General features: G+C 35.1%; 2 protein-coding genes across 2 annotated transcripts; one reads left to right on the top strand and one right to left on the bottom strand.

Annotated features, from left to right (window-relative positions):
* Positions 1–456: 456 nt before the first annotated feature.
* Positions 457–5,405, top strand: LOC120636566 (prostaglandin E synthase 2). Its single transcript, XM_039908102.1, has 5 exons — positions 457–966; positions 1,947–2,156; positions 2,644–2,846; positions 3,410–3,622; positions 4,380–5,405. The coding sequence occupies exons 1-5, from the start codon at positions 691–693 to the stop codon at positions 4,636–4,638; spliced, it is 1,161 nt and encodes a 386-aa protein (XP_039764036.1). The 5' UTR covers positions 457–690; the 3' UTR covers positions 4,639–5,405.
* Positions 5,406–7,668: 2,263 nt separating this feature from the next.
* LOC120636252 lies at positions 7,669–22,112 on the bottom strand. The gene is made up of 8 exons (XM_039907639.1): positions 22,102–22,112; positions 14,088–14,224; positions 13,086–13,238; positions 11,676–11,806; positions 10,887–11,142; positions 9,754–9,938; positions 8,549–8,750; positions 7,669–7,790 (listed from the first exon to the last, which is right to left on the bottom strand). The coding sequence occupies exons 1-8, from the start codon at positions 22,110–22,112 to the stop codon at positions 7,669–7,671; spliced, it is 1,197 nt and encodes a 398-aa protein (XP_039763573.1).
* Positions 22,113–22,783: the final 671 nt, after the last annotated feature.

Genomic DNA, 22,783 nt, shown 5'->3' with positions numbered 1-22,783 from the left:
GATGACGAAAATTTCTGCGTTCTGGTCTTATCCAGAGGTTCTCAAATAGGAGCCCGAAAATTGGCTCGACTTGGCAGGGGCATTGCCGTGCCTTCCAATTTACGCCCCCAGTATGAACACTTTATCTAGAGTCTATAATAATATAATATAATAAAGTTTTTTTATTAGAGGCATATAAACCCATATATTATCAGCTTTTATATACAAAGAAATCTACAATGAAATGTATACATTTGAATTTACATTTAACTGAATTAGTTAATAAACTTATTTCAGATGTCATAGGTTCTTAGTTTTTTTTCTGTTCCAGTCTCGATGAACAGACAGCCAATAGTCTAAAAGAGGACTCGGCAAACTTTCACAGACTACCCTCTATTGTTAGAGTTCCTAATCATTTCCCAAAAGGCGAGCACGAGCTCTAACAATACAATAAAAGTCAGGCACTCCCGATTCGCAAACATTGTCGAAGTTGTATATGCTCCTTGTATTATGTATACGTATTATCAGAAAATTATAGTCCCTTTATTCAATGTACTCTGTGATTATAGTGTTGTTTGTGTCCTCCTTGGCTGGTAACATTGAACTGTCATTGAATATTGATTGTTTTCTATGTAGAAGTCAAATACATCAAAAATTTAATTTTCCTCACACTGATATATTCATGTAATTTATTAATATAAAGCGTAAAAAATGTGGCGCCCTACTTTTACTATCTTGCGTAAAGTTGTTTTTCCTTCGATTAAAGATAATACAACATTGGCTAAATTATTTTACTCGACAAAAAGCCGCCTGCCCCGGTCAACCGCAAAATTAACCCTAATAAGTGCTAGTGTCGGTGTTTTGGTCGGAGCTGGCTATGGAGGATATACACATTATAAAATTAATATGAAGAAGCCCTCTACCTCAGTTGAGTACGAGGAATATGCGTTTTTAAAGGAGGCTCCAAAATACGAAGCTCACTGCAAGGTATAAAATATGAATAAAATTTTGTTTACTTTTATCCAAACTGTGACGTAATACTGTAATATATCTAAAGTTTCATCTAAAGTTCTGTAGTGTTACAAAATCTGCGATTCTGTAATTTTACAATAGCACACAAACATTTATTTATTTAAAATATATAAAGCTGGAGAGTTTGTTTTTTTGTATAAACATGCTAATATCTGCAACCACTTTTATTTAAAAATCTCATACTATATTGGCAAAAAAGATAGGTTAGACCATGTTTGTCTTGTATTTTTCTAAGAATATTCTTTGAAGTCCAGCAATTGTCTATTCCATAATTTTTATGTCTGTCCATCTCTTAAATATGATAAGATGAATTGATTGGAATATAATGATTATTTGAGAAGAAGCATGATGTGGCTATGATGGTTATCCTGGTGGTGGAAATGCTTTATAGCAGTGTATCTTAATGGTCATGTAGGAAATATTAACAGAAATTATAGGAGTGTGCAGAAAGGTTTAGGGTTTCAAAGGTTGAATGAAAGGTGATAATTACCACATGCAGTCTTGAAGCCATTTTATGAAATAGCATTATATAATATTAAAGTGGCAAACAACTATATCTGACATTATTTTCTTTTTAGAAAAAAAGTTTCCTAAATAAAATGCCTTAAATGGAATATGGCACTTATGGAAAGAGTTCTTAATCCAAAGATGATTTGATGATTATTTAAAATATTAAAAGCTGGAGAGTCTGTTTTTTTGTATAAACATGCTAATATCTGCAATCAGTTTAATTAAAAAATCTCATATTATAAGACAAAAAAGATAGGTAAGGTATGAAGAAGATATCTACTTCTTTCAAGACCATGTTTGTCTTGTATTTTTCTAAGAATATTTTTTGAAGTCCAGCAATTGTCCATTCCATAATTTGTATGTGTGTCCATCTCTTAAATATGATAAGATTAATTGATTGAGTAAATAGTGCCATATCATTTCAGATAATTAATGATTCTGATACCAGCAACTTACAGCTAGTACTATTCCAGTACCAAACTTGCCCATTTTGTTGTAAAGTCCGTGCTTATCTTGATGCACGTGGTATCAGCTATGAGATAGTTGAGGTTGACGCAGTTCTACGTCAAGCAATAAGGTGGTCTGAATACAAGAAAGTACCAATCCTGCTAGCCAAAGTAGATGGTGGATATCAGGTATATAATATTTTTCCTAAGCTGGTTGAGGAGATTGCTTATGATTATGCTTATGATATTACGACAAACAAACAAAATTAACATGAAATAGAAATATAAGTAGGTATTAAAAAAGAAATTATAACTACAAACATTTGTATATACATTGTTATGTCATATTTTTAACCCTTGACACTTGCTTATTTTGATTTTAGTTCACTGTAACTACCCAAAATGATAGATCAATTTAAATTTAGTTTCTTTAATATACACAGACAGAAATAGTCCAGGACATTCAGGGCCATATTAATAAATGTGGAATAATATTGCAAAAATGCCACATTTTTTTATGTCTCAAAACTGTCTTAATATGAGTTGAATTCTGATATATTATCACAAATGCAATACTAATATGGCTTTGGTGTTTACAGTGCCTCTTTAGTCTCACTGGCTATTATTTTTGATTTAGACTTATTTATTTCACTACATAATAAGTTTTACGTTGCAGCAACTACTTGACAGCACAGCTATTATATCTGTATTGGAAACATACTTGAGAGATAATTCATATCAGTTGCAAGATTTAATTAAATTCTATCCAATTACCCACTTTGTGAATGACACTGGGAAAGCTACGAGTGATGTGACTAATAAATATTTCATTATGCACAATAGTGTTGTGCCTGATGAGAAACAACGTATAATTGAGGCGTAAGTGTCATTTAATAGAATCTTTTTTCATATCATGCTCTTTCCTAATTTGCCTAAATGATGTCAAAGTTTGCTACATTCATACAATGTCATACCTATCATGGCCTATATAAGATTTCGTATATAGAGGAGAGATCTGAAGAGTCGATTGGTAGATTTTTCATTTCACTACAAATTAGTCCTTGTATGCAATCTTGCCTGGTAGTAAGATGATGATGATGCAGTCTATTATGGTAGAACTGGGACCCTGAATTACTTGGCAATATCCCTTTGTCGGTAGAGAGGAGTGGTAACTAGCTACGGCCGAAACCTTGCATCAGACTAAACCAGAGATTCAACACTTATAAATGCCCAAATTCTCCCTGCGGGAGATTGAATTTGGGGCCTCGACAATTACACAATTAGGTTAATAATTTATATTACAGGTCTGAAAGTAATTCGTATAGAAAATTAATGAATTAATTTTGAAAGGGAAATTAGTAGAAAGGCATTGCCCAATTATAGTTTGATAGTCAGACAAAAAAGTGTGATTCATTCTGATACATTCATTGTTCTATTTTTAGCGAGGAACGTGAATGGCGTCAATGGGCAGATCAGGTTCTTGTGCATACCCTCTCTCCAAATGTTTACAGAACGGCGAGTGAGTCTTTAGAAACATTCAAGTGGTTTGAAGAAGCTGGGGGCTGGAAGCGTACATTCCCTGGTTGGGAATGTGCTGTGATGGTTTATGTAGGTGCTGCGGCCATGTGGGTTATAGCTAAGAGATTGAAGAAGAGGTAAGCTTTATAAAAAAACAAGCAGTGGCCTTGAACTTTATCCACATAGAAATTGAAATAATATAGGAGCTGTGTCGCCAGTTCAGGATTATTCTCTTGGCTTGAAATTGGCAGAAGGCCGATTGGCGCAGTCGGCAGCGACCCTGCTTTCTTTGTCCAAGGACGTGGGTTCGATCCCACGACTAGAAAATGTTTGTGTGATGAACATTAATTTTTTTCAGTGTCTGGGTGTTCATATGTATATTATAAGTATTAAAGTATATTATTCATTAAAATACTCTTCAGTCATCTTAGTATCCATTAAACATTGCATTGTCGTAGTGCATTTATTTATTTATTCATCATCATCATCAAATCAACCGATATACGTCGCTGGATATAGGTCTTTTGTATTGCGTTCCAAACTCCACGGTTCTGAGCCGCTTGTATCCAGCCGCTCCCCGCGATATTAGCTTGATGTCGTCTGTCCACCTGGTTTGGTTTGACCAACACTGCGTTTACCGGTGCGGGGTTGCCACTCGAACACCTTGGAACCCCAACGTCTATCGGTTTACCGAGCTATGTGCCCCGCCCATTGCCACTTCAGCTTCGCGACTCGTTGAACTATGTCGGTAATTTTAGTTCTTCTACGGTTCTCCTCGATTCTGAATAGATCATATATACATAGCTCTTTACATCGCTCTTTACATCGCTTGCTGAGTGACTGAGCCTTCTTATGAGGCCCATTTATTTATTAAACGAATCAAATTATTTTCAGACACAACATAAAAGACGATGTCCGTCAGTCTTTGTACGATGCAGCCAATGACTGGATGAATGTAATCCAAAAGAAAGGAACAATATTTCTCGGCGGCAAGAAACCAAACTTAGCCGATATTTCAGTGTACGGAATTCTGAGTAGCATTGAAGGTTGCCAGGCGTTCCAAGATTTGAGGGATAATACAGATATTGGCAAATGGTTTGATAACATGAAGGCTAGTATGAACAGAAGCCGTGGAAAATTAATGACCGCGTAACATTCATTTATAAAAAATGTATTTCTGATAAAGTTGTCTTTATATCCATGTTATACGTTCCTGCATGTATAGATTTGAGTTGAAAATATTCATATTAATATAAAGGGAAATAATTTAAGTTTTGGTCGTTTGTTTTATAACGCTAATTTTAAACGAGAAATATAGCGTTTTATATTCAAACACAAGTAAAAAGGGCTGTTCAGGAAACCACAAAGATGTTATCAAAGTTTTTAATCATTATTAAGTATTTTTACCGTAGATTATAATGTTTATTGTTTAGACCGTCTATAAAGAAGTATTAAATAATTATTGTTATATGGCTGAATAATAAAAAAAGGCAATTTATTGTTAAGACCATCTTATATTAAGTAACTTTATTGTATGGACGAAACGTCAAAAACACGTGAAATAAAATGTAAGGTACCCTCAACTTTGTACAAGGTATTGGGTATTGTGGAGTAAGATTAGTAAATATTTTTTTAAGGCTCGCGTAATTTAACCCGCGCTGAAGTCAAAATACGTTGCAACATATATTGTTATTATAATTTTGTCTATGTTTGCAATATTGTAGGAACCTAATTGTAATTTTATGCGAATGATATTTATCGTATGGATTAGTTGTTCAGATTATAGCGAATGTTTATTGGTTTTAAAATATGTACTTGCCTACTACGACGTTATGTGTTTATCCTTTGAATAGCAGCAATACATTTATTTGGTAATTTATTAAGATCCCATATACTATAATATTTCCTTCTATATTCTGAATAAAATAATTACATAAAATTGTTATTATTGTTATTATTATCCGTATATGCTAGCTTTTATGTATATTATTCATAAAAAAAATATTCATCAGTCGTCTTAGCACCTATAACAAGCTATGCTTACTTTGTGACTAGATGGCGATGTGTTCATTGTCGTAGTAAATTTATTTGTTTATTAATAAAAATATATCAATCTTTTATTGTAACTTTCATTGTCATAAGCTTAAGAAACTTAACGTTACAGGCTAAACGTTTTTAACATTGAGTTTCTACAAAGAAATTTCATATTTCAGTTTTTAGGAGAATATTTACAAGTTTTGTCTATGGGTGGTAGAGGTTACAACCTTATCTAAAATTAAATAAATACAAAAACAAAAATCTTCTTCATATACAGTCGGGTATCGACTCAGATGTTGTCAATTACAAAGTTTATAAGTATTTTCTTAAAGATATTGTGTGCTTTTTTAATGTGATACGGTAATCTATGAGACATTAAAGCACCTTTAAAGCTTATGTTTTTCATAACGTAATTTGTTCATGGTATATATATATATATATATATATATAAAATAAACGTTATTTGTTGGTCTTTTACTTGTTCCTCTTTAGTTGTTTAATTACAGACAAATGTTTTTGAAATTGATTCCGGCCAAATAGATCCTATACTGACCAACTTTTCTGTCTGCGGCAGATTCTGGAAAAGACTCGAGAATTTAATTTCGACACCCACTACCTGTTCATAGACTTTAAAGCTGCCTATGATAGCGTACATAGAAGCTTCCTAATCCAAGCCATGAAAGATATCAACATACCACCGAAATCGATATCTTCGACAAGAATGACCCGCGAAAAAACAGACTGCAGAATAAAAATCATTCAAAATAACAAGACAAGGTGATGCGCTATCTTTCCTGCTTTTTATATTGTGCTAGACAAATGAAAATGAAAATGAAAAAATATTTATATATTTATTGTGGCAACATGATTACATTTAGTAATTAATACACAAACAAAAAGTATGGACGGTCTCTGCTGCCTAATTTAGGTAACCCTGTGCTATAGGCATCAGCGACCTACCAGGAGGGTAGGTCATCAGCGACCTACCCTCCTTAATATTGATTAAGTGCTAAAATAACAAAATCAGTGCATTCTTAATTAAATAATTTACTTTATGTGTGTGTGTGCGTGTGTGTGTGTGTGTGTGTGTGTGTGTGATTGCGTGAGTGCGAGTATGTGTATGTAAATGTATGCAAGCTTCTAAAATTTAAAAAGAAGGCAGCATATTTTATAAATCTGTTCAGGTTTTAAGATACGCCGAAGACTTGGACATTGTAAGCAGATCTCGGCAAGCCCTGAACAATGCGTACATAGGAGAGTGCTATCCAAGCAGCGGGAATGTGTGTCAACCAAGATAAGACTTAGTACATGCCGGATTTATGCGACCAAAAGACCCCACTCGAAGAAAGTATAAAAATTGGCACGAGCACCTTCGCCACAGTTAGGGATTTCGTATATCTTGGTTCTCTTGTCACGGCGGATGACGAAATATCATCCGAAAGTAACAGGAGAATCACATCGGAAAATAAATGTTACTTCGGACTTTTACCTTATCTTCGATCTAAGATCTTGTCGAGAAGTCTGGAAATACTCGTCTATAAGACCTTGCTCCGGCCAATACTTAGGTACATATGGTGCAGAGTGTTGGGTCTTAAGCAACAAAGACGAAAACAGTCTGCTCATTTTCGAACGAAAGGTCTTGCGACGAGTGTTTGGTGCTATGCAGGATAATGGGTTTTGGCGCATTCTGTATAATCACGAACTATACGAACTTTTTAAAGAACCAAATGTCGTCAAGACTATTAAACTGTTAAGAATGCTATGGGCAGGGCATGTGCAAAGCATGGGAGGCACGAGAGCTCCAAAGAGGTTGATGGAGGGCACTTTGGAGGGGCGTAGAGGCCGAGGACGACCTAGGGGTCGGTGGAGTGATGGAGTTGAGAGGGATATGAGGGTTCTGGGAGTTCTGAGCTCGAAAAAAGCAGCGTCTGACCGCCTCAAATGGAGAAATATGCTTGATCAAGCCAATGCCCACCCAGGGCTGTAGAGCTTTGATGATGATGTATGTTCCTTAAATGACTAGATGTCAGAATAAATTACAAGTATTTGTTTGTGTAAGAAAGTCATGATTAAACAAAATTTTATTATTTTATTTTGAATGAAGACAATTGTAGACAATTTAGCTTAATTTTTACAGCACTTAAGTTTAGCATGCGATTTCTGTATAGGTAAGTGAGAATCCTCGGTTGGCCACGTCAGGTGGCGAGTTAGCAGTAGCTCCTTCGTTGGTGTCCGTAACTACGTAAAGCACGAACGGCTTGGCTCCGGCTGCAATGATACATGGTAGATTTGAGAATCCAGATGTGTAAGATATAAAAAAAGCAATTGAACTATATGTGTAAGCGATTGAACTATATGTGTATCAGTATAAAAATATAAATAAGTAGTCGCTTAACTAATGTCAAATAAAGTCAGCCTGAGTGCAATAACTTTGTGTTTAATTTCCAAATTACTAGTATCCTACCGAATGTGCCAATTGTAATTTGGAAGTGGGAACACAAACTTAACATGACATTTTTTTTTGACTACCTGCTTATATTTTTATACTGATACACTACATATTGTATTCGAAACTCTAAAATAAGTTGATATGTCTCAAAGCATTTATTTAATATGGTTCTGTCTCAAAGTAAGTAGGTAAGCATTTGTCGTGAAAAAAGATAGCACTATTTTTAGTTAGTTTAGTGATTAATTTGCAACATAGTTTGCCCAAATATAATATACTAGAAATATGCTACTAATATGTACCTCTTACAAAAATAGTTCAGAACTAGGTAGGTTTGATAAAATAAATAAAATGAATAAATAAAATAAATAAATGCGATTTTCTTCAAGCGCGAGTTGAACCTAATTATATTCGCACTTTTATGTTATAGATATTTATTTATCGTATAGAAAAAGGATTAATTTATCCATAGGATTATGTTCATAAATGATATATATACAGTTTCTTGTTCAACTACAAAGTCGCCCTAAGAGATAAGCCATAGATGGTAATACGAAATCCTAAGTAGGTAGGAACTTACTTTGCACGGAAACGAAGCCCAATCCGCAAAATCTGTCCGTGTTTACAGGGGTAAGAGTACCGGGTAGCACCGGGTTAGGTATGACCACAAAGTCCGTGGTGCAGGCCGCTCCGTTGACAGCACCCACGGCTGTGCCTAAAACTGTATTGTCAGCTCCATCCACGTCCCCAGTGAGTGTGAAGGAAAAGGGATCATTAGCCGCCTGCAAGTAAATAAGAATTAAATACCGTAACCTTATCATTCCATCTTATGACCTTAAAGGTTTAACATATCATAAGTATACTTAGTTACTTATTACTGTAAAAGGTATAATACCAGTACATACTATATGTAGCACAGCCGGTCCAGTTGCTTAAAGAATAAGTCCAGACGTCTTTGAGGTTATATTTTAACATAAGTTACATAACTACCTTCACGGTAAGTTATACTGGGGGCGGTGCTAGGGGCCGGATAGAGATTGCTGCGTTTTCGTTAAAGTTCAGGAATAGAGTGGCTCCCCATAAAGTGACGCCCACCCTAGTGCAACGGTGATCGTTGTGAATTTAAGTAGGAGGTCCCGGGTCCGATTCCCGGCAGGAGAATTTATTGTTTCTGAATTTTCTCTGGTCTGGCCTGGTGGCTAGTTACCACCCTACCGACAAAGATGTGCCGCTAAGAGGCGAAACGGCTGGACCGATTTCAATGAAACTTTCAGGGAATCTCTGGATTGATCTGGCGAGTAATCCTGTAAAGTTTGGTGACGATCGGAGCACTCCTATTTTTGAACTGTCAAATACAGCTTGTATTACAAATTTAATGATGTAAGTTTATTGTTTAAATAAAATAAAGCAAAATCTAGCCCGGCGAAGCGGGCTGGATACGCTAGTTGTTCATAAAATATTAATCAGTCATCTTAGTACCCATAATACAAGCTACGCTTACTTTGGGGCTACATGGCGATGTAGTATATTTATTGATTATTATTATTATTTATTACATAAAATTCGGTTTAAAAGTTCCGTTATATTTTTTCTATTTTAACCAAGCCTCATTGGAGCAGCGTAGTAAGTCTATAAGTGGCAGCGGATTGCTTCTATTGACCCGTTGGTCTGAGTGTGAGCGATGGCGTAAAACTCCTCTCCTCTCCTATGTGAGAGAAGATCTGTGCTAAGAAGTGGGACGTTAGGGCTAATGATGGTTGACGATTTTATGAAATACCTACTTACTTGTGCGTATTGTATTTGACAGAATCCTGCTTCCATTCGAATACATATACCATAATTCAAATTTGCAAGTTGTCTGGTTCCCGTTACCAACGAGGCACTGAGAGCAGTGTTGGCTGCAGTTCCATAGTTGAAACCTCTGATAGTTCCCGAAACTCCCGTGTAGTATTGCAAACAACCGTTTGGAGCTGAAAAAAAATGCAGCTGCAAATATTTCTCTTACAACATAATAAAAACTGTATTTCGTCTAGAATGTAGTAAAACCTTTTAGAACTTTTTGTGGAATAATAATTGCTAAAATTAAAAATCTAATTGCTTAATAATAATAATTGCTTAAAAATAATAATTGCTTAAATCCTAAAAATCGAAACACAAAAGATCGTAGTATTAATTGAAACCCACTTATTGGTGAGATTTATTAAATATAAAGCATCTTCTTACTTGCAAATCCGCTAAAAACCTTACATAAAGTTGAGAATGGGAAAGGAGTAGGTTCCGACACACCTCTTTAGGATATAGTATACTGTATTCCAGCATCTTTGATGACTTTTTACTTTTTCGGATTGACACTTGCCGATAACCACCGAAGGTTTGCTACGGCGTCACCGGGGGAGTGAGGCGAGCGCGAGAGCTCGCCATAAGAAGAGCCCCAGGGCTCGACGACATCTGAGGGAAGATAGGAGACGCCGACCCGAGGATGCCTCCTGCGAGGACATGGACCTCGGCTCGGTTCGATGTTAATAGGACTGTATCTTCGATGAGCTAGCGCGAGGAAAGTAGTAGGTAGACCTTTTTGCGATCGCTGTAGTACTCAGTAGGAGAGCTTTTTGTAATGCAGTTCGTATGGGAACTACAACCACCTTGTTTATTTCCGCGGACAAGTAGCATTGCTGCATTCCAGTCTGAAGGGCGTGTTTGCTGGTGTAACTACAGGCGTAACACCGATGTCTCAGGCTTTTGGCCTTGCGAAGTGTTGCTCTATTTCTTGAGCTTAACATCACCTGCACCTCTGGTTAATAGGCATGTCCTGCAAAGTGGCTCTCTTTATTGCTGATGGTTTCCATTGACAATCACTCATCAAGTCTATTATAAGTATTGAAAAAGGAGTAGGTAAGTATTGTCGCTAAAGTACGTACCTATTCCCGGACAATCGCAGCCCAGTTGTGTAAGCCTGATGTTCCACCTCCTCGTGAACGTCGTTGCCAGTGTGGCGGTTACCGTGATAGTGATTGCTGCGTTTCCGTTAAAGTCCACGAATAGAGTTTGTCCAGTATTGTCCCCACAGAGTACGGGCACAAGGGTGTTGCCACCGGTTATGATAAGCGAATCGGTGTTGCAATTGCCGTCTCCATTTGGTTGAGCGAGCACCATGTCTAATAAGTCTATGCGCAGCTGAAAATGTTTTAAAATAAATCATTTAATAATAGGGTTAGGGTTGAGAAAAGTCCATGTAGGTACTTTATAAAATTTAAACTTGTAAGAAAGCTTCTGACAACAATATCTATGAAAGTTCCCATGCAACGGTCAATATTCGACAAAACCACAAAACAAAATACATATACGGCTAATAAGTTCAGCGGATGGGTATACGTAAATTTTTTGTAAGTTTGAATGACCCAGTTAAACCTAAATTAATATCGGCTTCTTAGAAACCTTTCTCAATCGTGGATGATATAAGTACTGATGTCTTAATACAATACAGCGGCTAGCTATTATTTTTTTAAGTTTTTTTCGACTATAGGGGAGATTAAGAGCTCAGACACTTGACCCAATGCATTTTAATACGACATCATAGAGAACCCCATGAGGCATCCATAAAATTGCATAGTCCTACCGAGAAATCGAACCCAGTTTATCCAGGACCTAGTGATTCGTTGTCATGAGAGCAGGGCAGTTTGTAAGGCTAATGTGTTTATACGGTTTACCTGACAAACATTGTTGTTGCATCGATTTACGATGATACTACATGATTGACCTCCACCATATGCTGCTGGGTAGCCTGGACTTGTAAAGTAGGTGTTGTTTACGTTTGTCGAAGTACCACATGCGCGAGAAACTGTAGAGAGAGTTTTGATAAATTAGAATTAGGCGCAACAGTTCACTCATAGAACTATGACATTCAATTCGTTAATAAAATTGATGAATGCTCATGGCATAAGAAACTGGAAGTTTTATGTATTTTATTACGTTTATCATAAGTACGTAATAATAATACACCCGCAAATCGGTTTCTCTTGGTTTTTCTAATCCTGAGGTTGCCTGGAAGAGATCGCTACTAAGCGATAAGGCCGCCCTTTGTATCCATTATTCTTTTTGTGGTGTGTAATTAAAATAAATAAATAAAACTGCCCGCAACCTCATAGAACTCAACTGAAACCGTCACCTAAGAACCCCGCAAACGTACTTTATGTCGGCTGACAGTTACGTCGGGTTTGGCTGCTAACGCACGTATTAGGCCATCTAAAAACTCCGATTACTATTGGATAAAAGTAAAGTAAAAATCTATTATCCATGACATTCACAATGAAGTCAATATCTCCTGAGGATGCTCCGGTATCGGAGCGAGCTCATTGGACTTCATTGTGAATGTCTTCGGGAATGTACTCTCACGTCTCGACGTACATTCGTTTCGGTACGTTTGGTGTGGAGTATTAAGATTAAAGAAATTACTAATTACATCATACAGATTCTTTAACTGTAGAGGAGATATTGAGATAGGCAATTCTAGTAGTTAATAAAAGCTATCGAGTCTGCAGTCTAAAGAAACGGCCAGTGTTTATACCTTGAATAGAGACCTAGGCACTAAAACAAGTTTCCCTGACATTATTATTGTGCACTGTGAACAAGTCTGTGCGCAAACACAAGGGTACTCTCTAAACCCACACACACATAGTCCGATGGGACGGCAGATCTGACACGACAGAAAAGATTTCAGGCGCAGTACCGACAACTCAACGTGCTCCCCGAGGCACGGTGTTGAATCAGCACCAATTTCTAAACTCCGGTCTGGTACTTAGAATTTCTTGATATAAAATACTACTCATTTGCCCGATCTGGGGATCGAAATTAGGACCTTGTAATCTGCAGTCGATCATGGTCACCATTACGCCAAAGTGGCAAAGGAAAATTGCACTGCAGCACGACTACGCGACACTGTGCTACCATGGAATAATAGTAGTTTACCAAGCTTGTGCTAATACGATATAGTTATGTCGTACGTAACTTTAAGCATAGTATTTTGAAGAGGAAGACAATGGTGTATATTATGTTAAATATTAATATAAATATTCCTGATTAATATAAGTTAGTTTTTAATTACAGTATCCAACACCTACCGATGCAACAGCGTCCTCTCCTACCGGCGCATGTACCTGTGATGGTACCATTCAAGTTGTGACACTCTCGACGGGCAAGGCACGTGCCGTTCATCGTGTTAGTACTCGCGCAGTCCACATTCGCGAATCGCACTATACTAATAAACGGGAATACTGCAACAAATGGGCTAATAAGGACAAAGATAATTCGCTTTAATACATTAACGGTCTCAAATATTTTATTAATATACCGTCTTTTATTTTCCATCCACCGCATTAAATCGCCCGCTGCTTAACTCTTCAAGGTTTAAGTATCGGGCACAAATTGCAAAAAGAAATTAAAAGTCTTTGGTAGATCCAGAGATTAGCGCGCTCAAACAAAATAAAAATAGAAACTCACTTAATTTTTTGTTATTTATTGATTTTCATATTTTTTTTTCAAATTCTTAACATTGCTTAAAAAAATATAAAACAATATTAATAATTTAAAAAAACAACATCCACCCTCCGCTTGTGGGGCTTTTGAATGACCAAGCAACCGGCGGTCAGGGCTCCAGAGTGAGGAACCTCCTCACAATACGCGCTGTTTCAAGGATTACTGCCTTCTGTATCCGACCCCTGGTCCAACAAACAAGCGAAAGCTTCTTAAGATGTTGGTCGAAGCATTTCGCGAGAAGACCATTGACTGAAACGACGATCGGAACAATAACGGTCGACTCAACATTCCACATGGCGGTAATCTCGTGAGCATGGTATTAGATACTTTTTCCTTTTCAGCTTTCACAAGATTATCGTCATGTGGAAAAGTAATGTCAACAATTATTGCACGGCGCACTGATCGATCGACTAGCACTATATCAGGTACATATCTTTTGTTATGTTATGGTGAATTGTGAGAATTCGCAAGAATAAATATTTTTACCTTAATTATGTAGGAAGGTAGGTAGCTTTACCTCAAAACAATTGTTATAATACTTAATATTTCTTATCACTGATATTTCTTACATACTTAAAACTACTTACATATTTTCCCCTTCCTCTCCTCATTATTATTTTCCTCAAAGTCTTCATCATCAAAATGATCGTCGTAAGCAGTAAATGCAGCAACCGCTACAAGAAAAGCCGCTACAGACAACCAAAAAAGCTTATTTTTCATATTACTTCATTTAGTTTCTATTTTTAAACCAAAATCTTCCTTTCTTTCACTTGTCGAAATAAATTCTAGAACACCTTGCGAATTAAACCAGGTTAAATATTCACTACCGATGTTATAAATTTGGTGTTCAACATAGAAATATCGGTCACGAAATGAGATAAAGCTGGTTTTACTCGACATTATATAAACTGGGCGATAACGGTTATATATTTGTGCAAGTTGTTGGGATATTACCGTTTACCATTTAGCGCTTCAGGTGACATAGGACAATAATGGTGCTATGCCACTATTAGCGACCTACAGCATAACAAACTAATGAAAGTTGAACAATTCCAAACACCAGTACCTATTTATTTTAAAATTATTTTTTTTAGGATGCTTTGAATTAAAATTAAACATCGTGGATTACGTCAATTTTAAGAATTTTCTAGTAGGTACCCACTTAGCCATTCGAGTGTTTTTTTTTGTGGAAAACGCTTTTGAAATGTTATGGTTTATCCATACTGACAATCCGTAAGGTGGAATTGTGCAAGAGAAACGATTTTTGGACGTGAAACACTGATAGTGTTTTTGTTTGAATACAGATGTATTCGCAATAAAGAATTTTGTATTTGAATTTGAAACGTCTGGGCTCCCTCAATGTTACGTCAGGGTCGGATAGTAATTATAAATAGGATAGCAAGCCTTGTCAATCCTTTAACACGGAATCCCTATAAACCAGCTATACAAAGGCATCATTGAACACCCTTCGAGTTCAATATAATGATGGTTTCAGAATGTGGGCTTATCACGTTATTGTAGTATATAAGAAATGTTCGCGAGGGCTCCAAATAGCATCCTTTATGAAAATAATGTGGGTAAGCTGTAACGTCATTCTGAAAGCATTAATAAATAGATACGACTCTCCGATTTACAAGCTTTATATTAAACTCCATGTAGGGCTGGCTGCCTGGAGGCAGAAAATGTTATTTGTAATTTATTGTTTTTGATTTAGTTTAGTTTTTAATTATTCTGTTATATAAAAAAATATAATGATTAAATATTGTTATTAAATGCTTTCATACCATTTGTATGACTACCCACACGAGCTGTTCGTCTACACTGTGTAAACTCAGAACCAAAACTGATCACATGATTCCGGATTTTCGTGACACTTTTGACCAAATTGTTAACTAAAGGGACTTAGAGCGTCCCAGAATGCCTTGACCCTGATATTTATGGGTACTTTTATTCTATACTTTTATCTGAAGCTGTTGAATTAAACCTAAGTTATTCTAACAATGATTATAAATGCATAAGTATTAAATATCTGTCGTTAGTTTCAACTTAAATATTTAAAGCAAACAACTATTTGAATACCCAAGAGGTTATTGCCGAATTTAAAGAGGGAATTGAATCCAGCTACTTCAGTTGCGGTAACTCTAGCACTGAGCTTTTAGTGTAGGTACAAGAGACCCTTGTATTCGATATTTAATTCACAATGGGCTATGGAGAAAGCGATACCGTGAATTTCTATTTATACGTAATCAAATTAGAAATGAGTAGATCGGTAGAACAACTAAAGCTCAAAGAGCCGCGAGTTTAAGTTAAGCCGCAATAGGCGGGGCACGTAGCTCGCAGAACCTGTGGACGTTGAAGTGGCGACCTCGCACCCTCGGCGTGGGTTTAGGATTTTCCTTATTGTGGTGGCGGTTGTTGGTATAGGATCGGATCTGATTAGTTAGGTCCATTTTGTATGAGTTTTTGTTAAACCGAGTATTTTTCTAACTTATGATATTTTGGTCAAAATAAGTAGTAATAGTATTGAAGAGTGTTCATTCATGCCCTGCAAAGTATTACTTTGTTTATAGGCAATGGTTTTCCACTTACCATCAGGTGGTCTATCTGCTTGGTCCATCAATTAATAATTATAAAATAAAAATAAAGTAGTATGTAGTAGAAAAACTACGTAGGTAACTCACAATTCTATTGTTATAGTCGTCAAAATGTAATAGGCCTGTTTTGACATTTGTGCAAGACCATAGAATGTAACTTGGAACGAAAATGAAAGAAACAAAAAATTTAAAATCAATTACATACAGTATTTTAAAAAATACGTAAATTTTTTTGGGACGTTAAATAATATGAAAGCAAAGCATGCAATTTATAATTGTTGCGAAACGTTCCGAAAACAGTTACGTTCTCCGTCTTTTTTTTTTTATACTAGAGCTGTAACCATTTTTTTACTGAATATCGAAATTAAATATTGTGTAGTTATTTTTACTGCAAAGAATGAGCTTGGTTCTCAAAATAGGTTCTAAATAATGAGTCTGAGTTGATGTATCTGACCAAGCGGCACATGACTGAAGCGTCCCCGCGCGCACTGCGCAGTTTTTCGTTCCTCATCTTGTAAAGTTGACTGTGCGCTCGTTTAAGTTTGATATATATTGTTTACTATTACGTTAACTATGGCTCTTCTATTTTGGACATTAATTTAAACATAGTGATTTGACTCGATTTTTGTGTTTGTTGTTATATAGTACTAACTCTGTTTCAACATGTTGAAAAGTGGACGTATAATCAACAGCCAGTGACGCGTATTGGTTGTGAAGTTAAAGGAATACTTTGAACGAACGAACACTTTACAATACATAATAATATCAATCAAGTACTGATACAAACTTGAATTGATTTATCGTGAGTATCGAGTACAGATTCTTATGGTTCCATAACTAGTTACGTCGCGATGACTAATGTCAAAACGGGCCTATTACATTTTTACGACTATAGTTCTGTGAGTATGGAGCCTAGTCATCTAAAACTTAAATAACGGGTTTCAGGAAAAAAGTTTTTTTTTTGTGTAGGTACTTTATTATAACATAAAAAGTTAGTAAATCACACATCTGGCAACTCTTACGGTACTATAAAACACCTTTAGGTAAATGTGTACATACTTAATTCATCCAAATACGTAATTCTGTATACACGTCTCTATACAAAAAAAAAGTACATTAAATTCTTATATTCATATACATAATAAAAAATAAATCAAAAACATGTCATTGGTAATAAATTATATCGTGACTTAGTCAACATATACAACTAAAATATCTTTAATTAAAAAATAACGTGAAAATATATAACTAATTTTCAAATATTTAAGGCAAATTGAAAAATTAAAAAGGTACATAAGCAAGTAGGTACAAAACAAAAGTGAGGTACAAAATCTTCTTCATACAGAAATATAGATAAGCTTAAGATAATTAAATTATTCATTAAACTAAATACCTAAAGTATGGCATCTCCTGATATTTATGGCAAAATAATTATCGTGTAGGTATGTAATGTTTACACTTAAAACTTAAGCTCCCGAAAGAAATTTGAGGAGTTACGGAACCGAAGTGCACACTTCTTGTTAAAAATTACAGATCTCAGAATAAAAGTCATGTCACTCAAAACTTTTAATCAAAGGATTAACTTACTTTTGTGGGAAAAAGTTGGTTTTAGAGACGACGTAAAAAAAAAGACAGAGAAAGTATGAGATATGTGCGTTTCTGTTTCGTCAACACTCTTTTATTAAATTCTAATAGGTACGTAATAATGAAGACAAATATGAAAAAAAAAAAACTAACGAATTTGCCCGTCGCTCTATTTATAAACTTGCGCGAAGAGAAATCGCTGGAGTGATTAATAATTACTTAATCTTAACATGTAACGAATCTGGAGATATTATGTGTTTTGGAATATTGAGTAAAGAATTGGAAATAAAAGCCTTTGAGCTATTATGTACTATTTTTTTCATTTTTCGGAAGGACACTTGCCGCTAACCACCTGAGGGTTGCTACGGCGTCACCGGGGGAGTGGGGCGAGCGCGAAAGCTCGCCATGAGAACAGCCCCAGGGCTCGACGACATCGGGGGGGAAGTGGGAGACGTCGACCCGAGGGTGCCTCCTGCGAGGACTCGGACCTCGGCTCGGTTCGACGTTAATCTGACTGTTCGACGTTAATCTGACTTTTTTTATGTACTATTTATGTACCTACTATATAAATAGCTCGCTCGTGTTGTGTTAAGCGGTGTTAAGGGATACACCCAATTGAGCAGACTAATTCGGGCTGCTCACCCCGGGGTCGAGGGTCGAGACATGTTAATTGTTACGCATCTAGTTGGCGACGAACCGTGGGGCAACAATGCGATGAGCGTATGGTTGTCCAACCTGGGCACGACCGTCTCTACTAAACCTGAACCTTACCTAAATAGATGCTACCATTCAGTGCGCTAAAAAATCAATAAATAATAATTATTTTGATTCATGGCGTACCGGGCTACTTAACTCTGTTGAGGCAATATCTTGTGTTTAAACCACCTATAACCGAGGCTGACTCCAATGGGTACAAAGCTTTAGACTTGAAGATAGTTAATAGATATAAACCTACTAAATATCGTCTTTATCTGTCTAGAGTTGAATTACTTGGACGTGCTATTAAGGTGTTGATTGGATGTCATTTGAAAATACAATTTTGAATGCACGGATGTTTTAGAACAAATGGAAGAAAAGGTACAGTAGTGTGTACATTATTAAAACATTTTTCTTATAACAATATTTGTCTTAGTATGATTCAATGAAATTCACCATAGTTCACAAATCCTGAAAATAATAATATCATCTCATACATAATAGTATCTTACACACAAATGGTTTTTGTTACAAGGTTTTTACTAACTCGAATTTTTGATCTATCAGGTGTAAGATCATTCTATTAAGGAATATTTACAGTGAGGTGTTATAACCTCTAGAGTCCCATTCCGCAAGAGCGATTCAACAAGAAGGCCGTCCTGGGACACTAGTCAGGTTTAAATGTTACACAGTCACACAATTTTAAATATTTTTTATGGCATAATTGTTCACGTAGATCATTTATTAAATACGACTTACAATACAATCTATAATAGGTACATATTATTAGTTATTTATTAAGTAAGTATAGGAATTCACAACGTACTAAATGCAAAGAAAAAGTGGCAAGACTAAATTAACACCATTGAATTGAAACAATGTTGTATTTGAATATGTGAATAATAATATGCTCCCACAATAAAGTAAAAAATATTTCTTTTGTAAAGTATGTTTTATGTTAACTATTTTGAATACTCTCAAATTTTTTTTGTGTTATTTTTATTTCTAACTAGATTCTGAATCCAACGTCGATTGTTTATTATTCAGTTATTCAAGGAATTCAATAATTCCTCCAGGAGCTTTAATTTTTTCCGGGATAAATGTTTTATATAGTAAAAAACTGTTTTTTTCTGCTAAAGATATAAATTACCATTTTGGCGATAAAACTGTTGTTTACTCAATTGTAGAAAATAAAATTCTCATGAATAAGGATAGGACCCCGGATGGGTTCGAAGTTAGTCCTTTATGGTATACCTACAAACAATCGTGACTCTCTGAAAACATGTAAAAACTTTGAGTTAGTTTATTGTACAATAATTTGAAACAATGTTTTGTTTACATCTGATTTCTAAGAAAAATTAGGTGGGAGCATCATGAATAAAAATAGTATCAATCAAAAAATAACAATGAATACGTTTACAAATCCTTAGATTATATACATGTCTATGTTAGATTAAAAACGACATCATTAAATATTTTAAATTGTAAATAGATACTACTTTACGCAACCAATGATATATAGACATAAGTTTTTTTAATTGAAATAAAGAAAAATATTACATTATATGACAACACGTACTGTATTCTTTGTGACAAATACATAACCTCGGCAATAATAAAAGCATAGCCAAAACTTGTCAAGCAGTTATTCGCGATATGTTTTTTTTAATAATAGAATAAAATTAGATACTTCATTCACATACAGACCGGGCTAATGAACGCAAACTAATGGAGTGCAGTTATTATGAATATCAACTAGATAGTACATATCTATCGAAGGAAAAAATGTTGAAGACCAAAGAGCGAAAAAAAGTTTCTTAGACACAAATTCGACAATTTTTTAATTTATGGAATCTGTATATTTTGTTGCATTGCAATTGGATTTTCATGCACCAATTCTGCATTGTGCATCTAAAATATCTTCTGTGCTTCGTGTCGCTTGAAACTTGCAGCTTAGCAAATATGATTTCTTGAGTTACCTTACGTAGGTTTTGTTAATTTAGTATGGTGTTTTTAAATTACGGCAATAAATAAATTAGACCAAATATTGCCATTGTTTAATATAACCTGATCTCATTGTTGCAGCGAATTGTTAAACTTCTAAGTTATGTTCTTGAATACCGGTGGTATAACTACATGTTGGTGAAATAACTGTGCGCGTATCAAAGAGGAAATTCGAAACCACAATAATTGTAATATCAATATCAGTAAACCCTCCAAATTTGTATAAATTTGGAGGGTTTACTGAACTGCAAAGATAAGTTTGTCAACTTGATTAGTTACACTATTTCCATATTATATAAAATTACAGATTAACGCTAGCGTAGATGTGACTATAGCGTACATGAAAATTTACACTAAATTTAAAACACAGTTAGAGCAAAAAACAGTGAATTCGCAGCTACGCTTTTGTTAACCCGGTCTGTACGTCTGTTGCTCATAACACATCATAGCCGCCGCAAGCGATGAACAATATCTGTACTAATACCTAATTCACTTTTCAATAACGAATTCAAATTTTGAATTCAGCATCTACAGTAGTATCTACTTGTTACGCGGTTCTACGCGGCTGTAATTTGACACCAGCAAAACACTTTTATGTTAAACAACTTACAGTAGTACAAAATTAGTGACTATAGGTGATGGCAAATCTTATTATATACATATATTTGTAAATATGATTTGATTTGAATATTCCATTACATTATCCTATGCGTACGACGTCAGTACGATATTTTTGTCATCATAAGTGTCGACGGTCATCGTAACATTAGCGTTACAAGAAATCTTGTTTTAAGTTGCTCTAAGTGAAATTTAATATAAAAATCACCGAGTATTGTGACATAAGACGTAATAAGGGTACAGCGATGTTTAATGGTGATTGATTTGTTTATATGGACGGAGACAATAGGGCTAATTGTAGTGATAATCTTCAGTCCTAAATATAGAGGAAGGGTTTTATATGTAATTAATATTAATTTAGTAAGACTACGCTAAGGTTTTATTTTATTATTAGTGATAAAAACAAAATATGCGTACGAATGAAATAAACACAAGATACACGAGACCCGCAGAAGAAATACGCAATGCATTTATAATTCGTTTATACGCGAAAGTCAGCTGGCGAAATTCTTTGCAGCAGTGCTTGACTGTTTCGACTGACGTCATTGCTGCGACTCTCTGCGGATCTTGAGCATATTGCAGCAGAGTGAGCAGAACTTTAGGTAAGTTTAATTATCATGTATAATAACATCGGCAGAAATATTAGTAGTGGGTGTAGGTGCATAATTTTTGCGTGAATCCTGCTGAAGAACATATAATACGAGTGATAGTGAGAACGTGCTTACAAAACAAAATAAACCGTTATAAATCGAGACTAGAAGGTGTATAGTTGCGAATCCGAATAAAACGACCAAGTTTACCCAATAATATAACTTTCCTGATATAATGAAATATTAATACTTTAATTTTATTACATAGTTCAAATAAAATCTGGCAATGAAATATCCCGCTGCCCCGTGGAAGTACTAAGTTCATCATCTAAACTGCATAATTATATCTCATCTATTTACTGCATCTTTACTGATTAAGAAAAGGTACTGTTCGAAATCTTATGTTGAGAATCGGTTCCGAGATGACGAGACCGAGTCGTTTGCAGCGGTAGGTAACTACCATGTACAATATATTGAATTCCTAAATTATTTATTAACACAACCACTCGTTTCACTTCAGTGCCATCTTTCTCGCGTATCTACGGCATTTAGATTTCGACAATAGGGTATTATTATTATTATATAATACATATTATTATTATATATATTATTATCGCATAAACATAATGAGAAACAGAGAAACAAAAAAATTTAATGCGACAATGGAATTTAAGGTAAAAAGGGTTTAAATATTGCTAATTAACCGAAGAAAGCAATACAAAGCCGTGACGTAATAGGTCTTCATCGCTAAATAGCTCCTTACAAATTTCCATTTCGCACGCACAGAACAGAATTGCCCTGACAAAAATTTATTTCTTCAATTTTTCATATTTATATGTGCAGAAGTGCGCAGGTTAAATGTTCATTATTCATTTATGTAAAACAACGCTCGATAAATATAATTAGCACAGATGATATTGCTGAAGAATAAACAAATATTTTTCTGTGTTGTTTAATAAATTTTAGAAGTCGTAAATCCTAGGTCGTATGATCCGAAAACGCTTCCGTACATTTATAACTAGTTGCTATCTAATCCTATTAATATTTAAAATCATTAACATAAAAATATCTATAATATCTTGGATATTCCTCATTTTCTTAATTTAAATTAAACTTACAATAAATTAATCATATCTAATGAATACTTAGAGCTTTTATAACTAGACGTGTTTGTGACTCCATTGCCACTCCAGTGAG

This window comes from Pararge aegeria, chromosome Z (assembly GCF_905163445.1).
Source record: "Pararge aegeria chromosome Z, ilParAegt1.1, whole genome shotgun sequence".
Taxonomy (NCBI): domain Eukaryota; kingdom Metazoa; phylum Arthropoda; class Insecta; order Lepidoptera; family Nymphalidae; genus Pararge; species Pararge aegeria.
The sequence above is the reverse complement of the archived record's forward strand: the minus strand, read 5'-3'. Positions and strand labels throughout refer to the sequence as shown.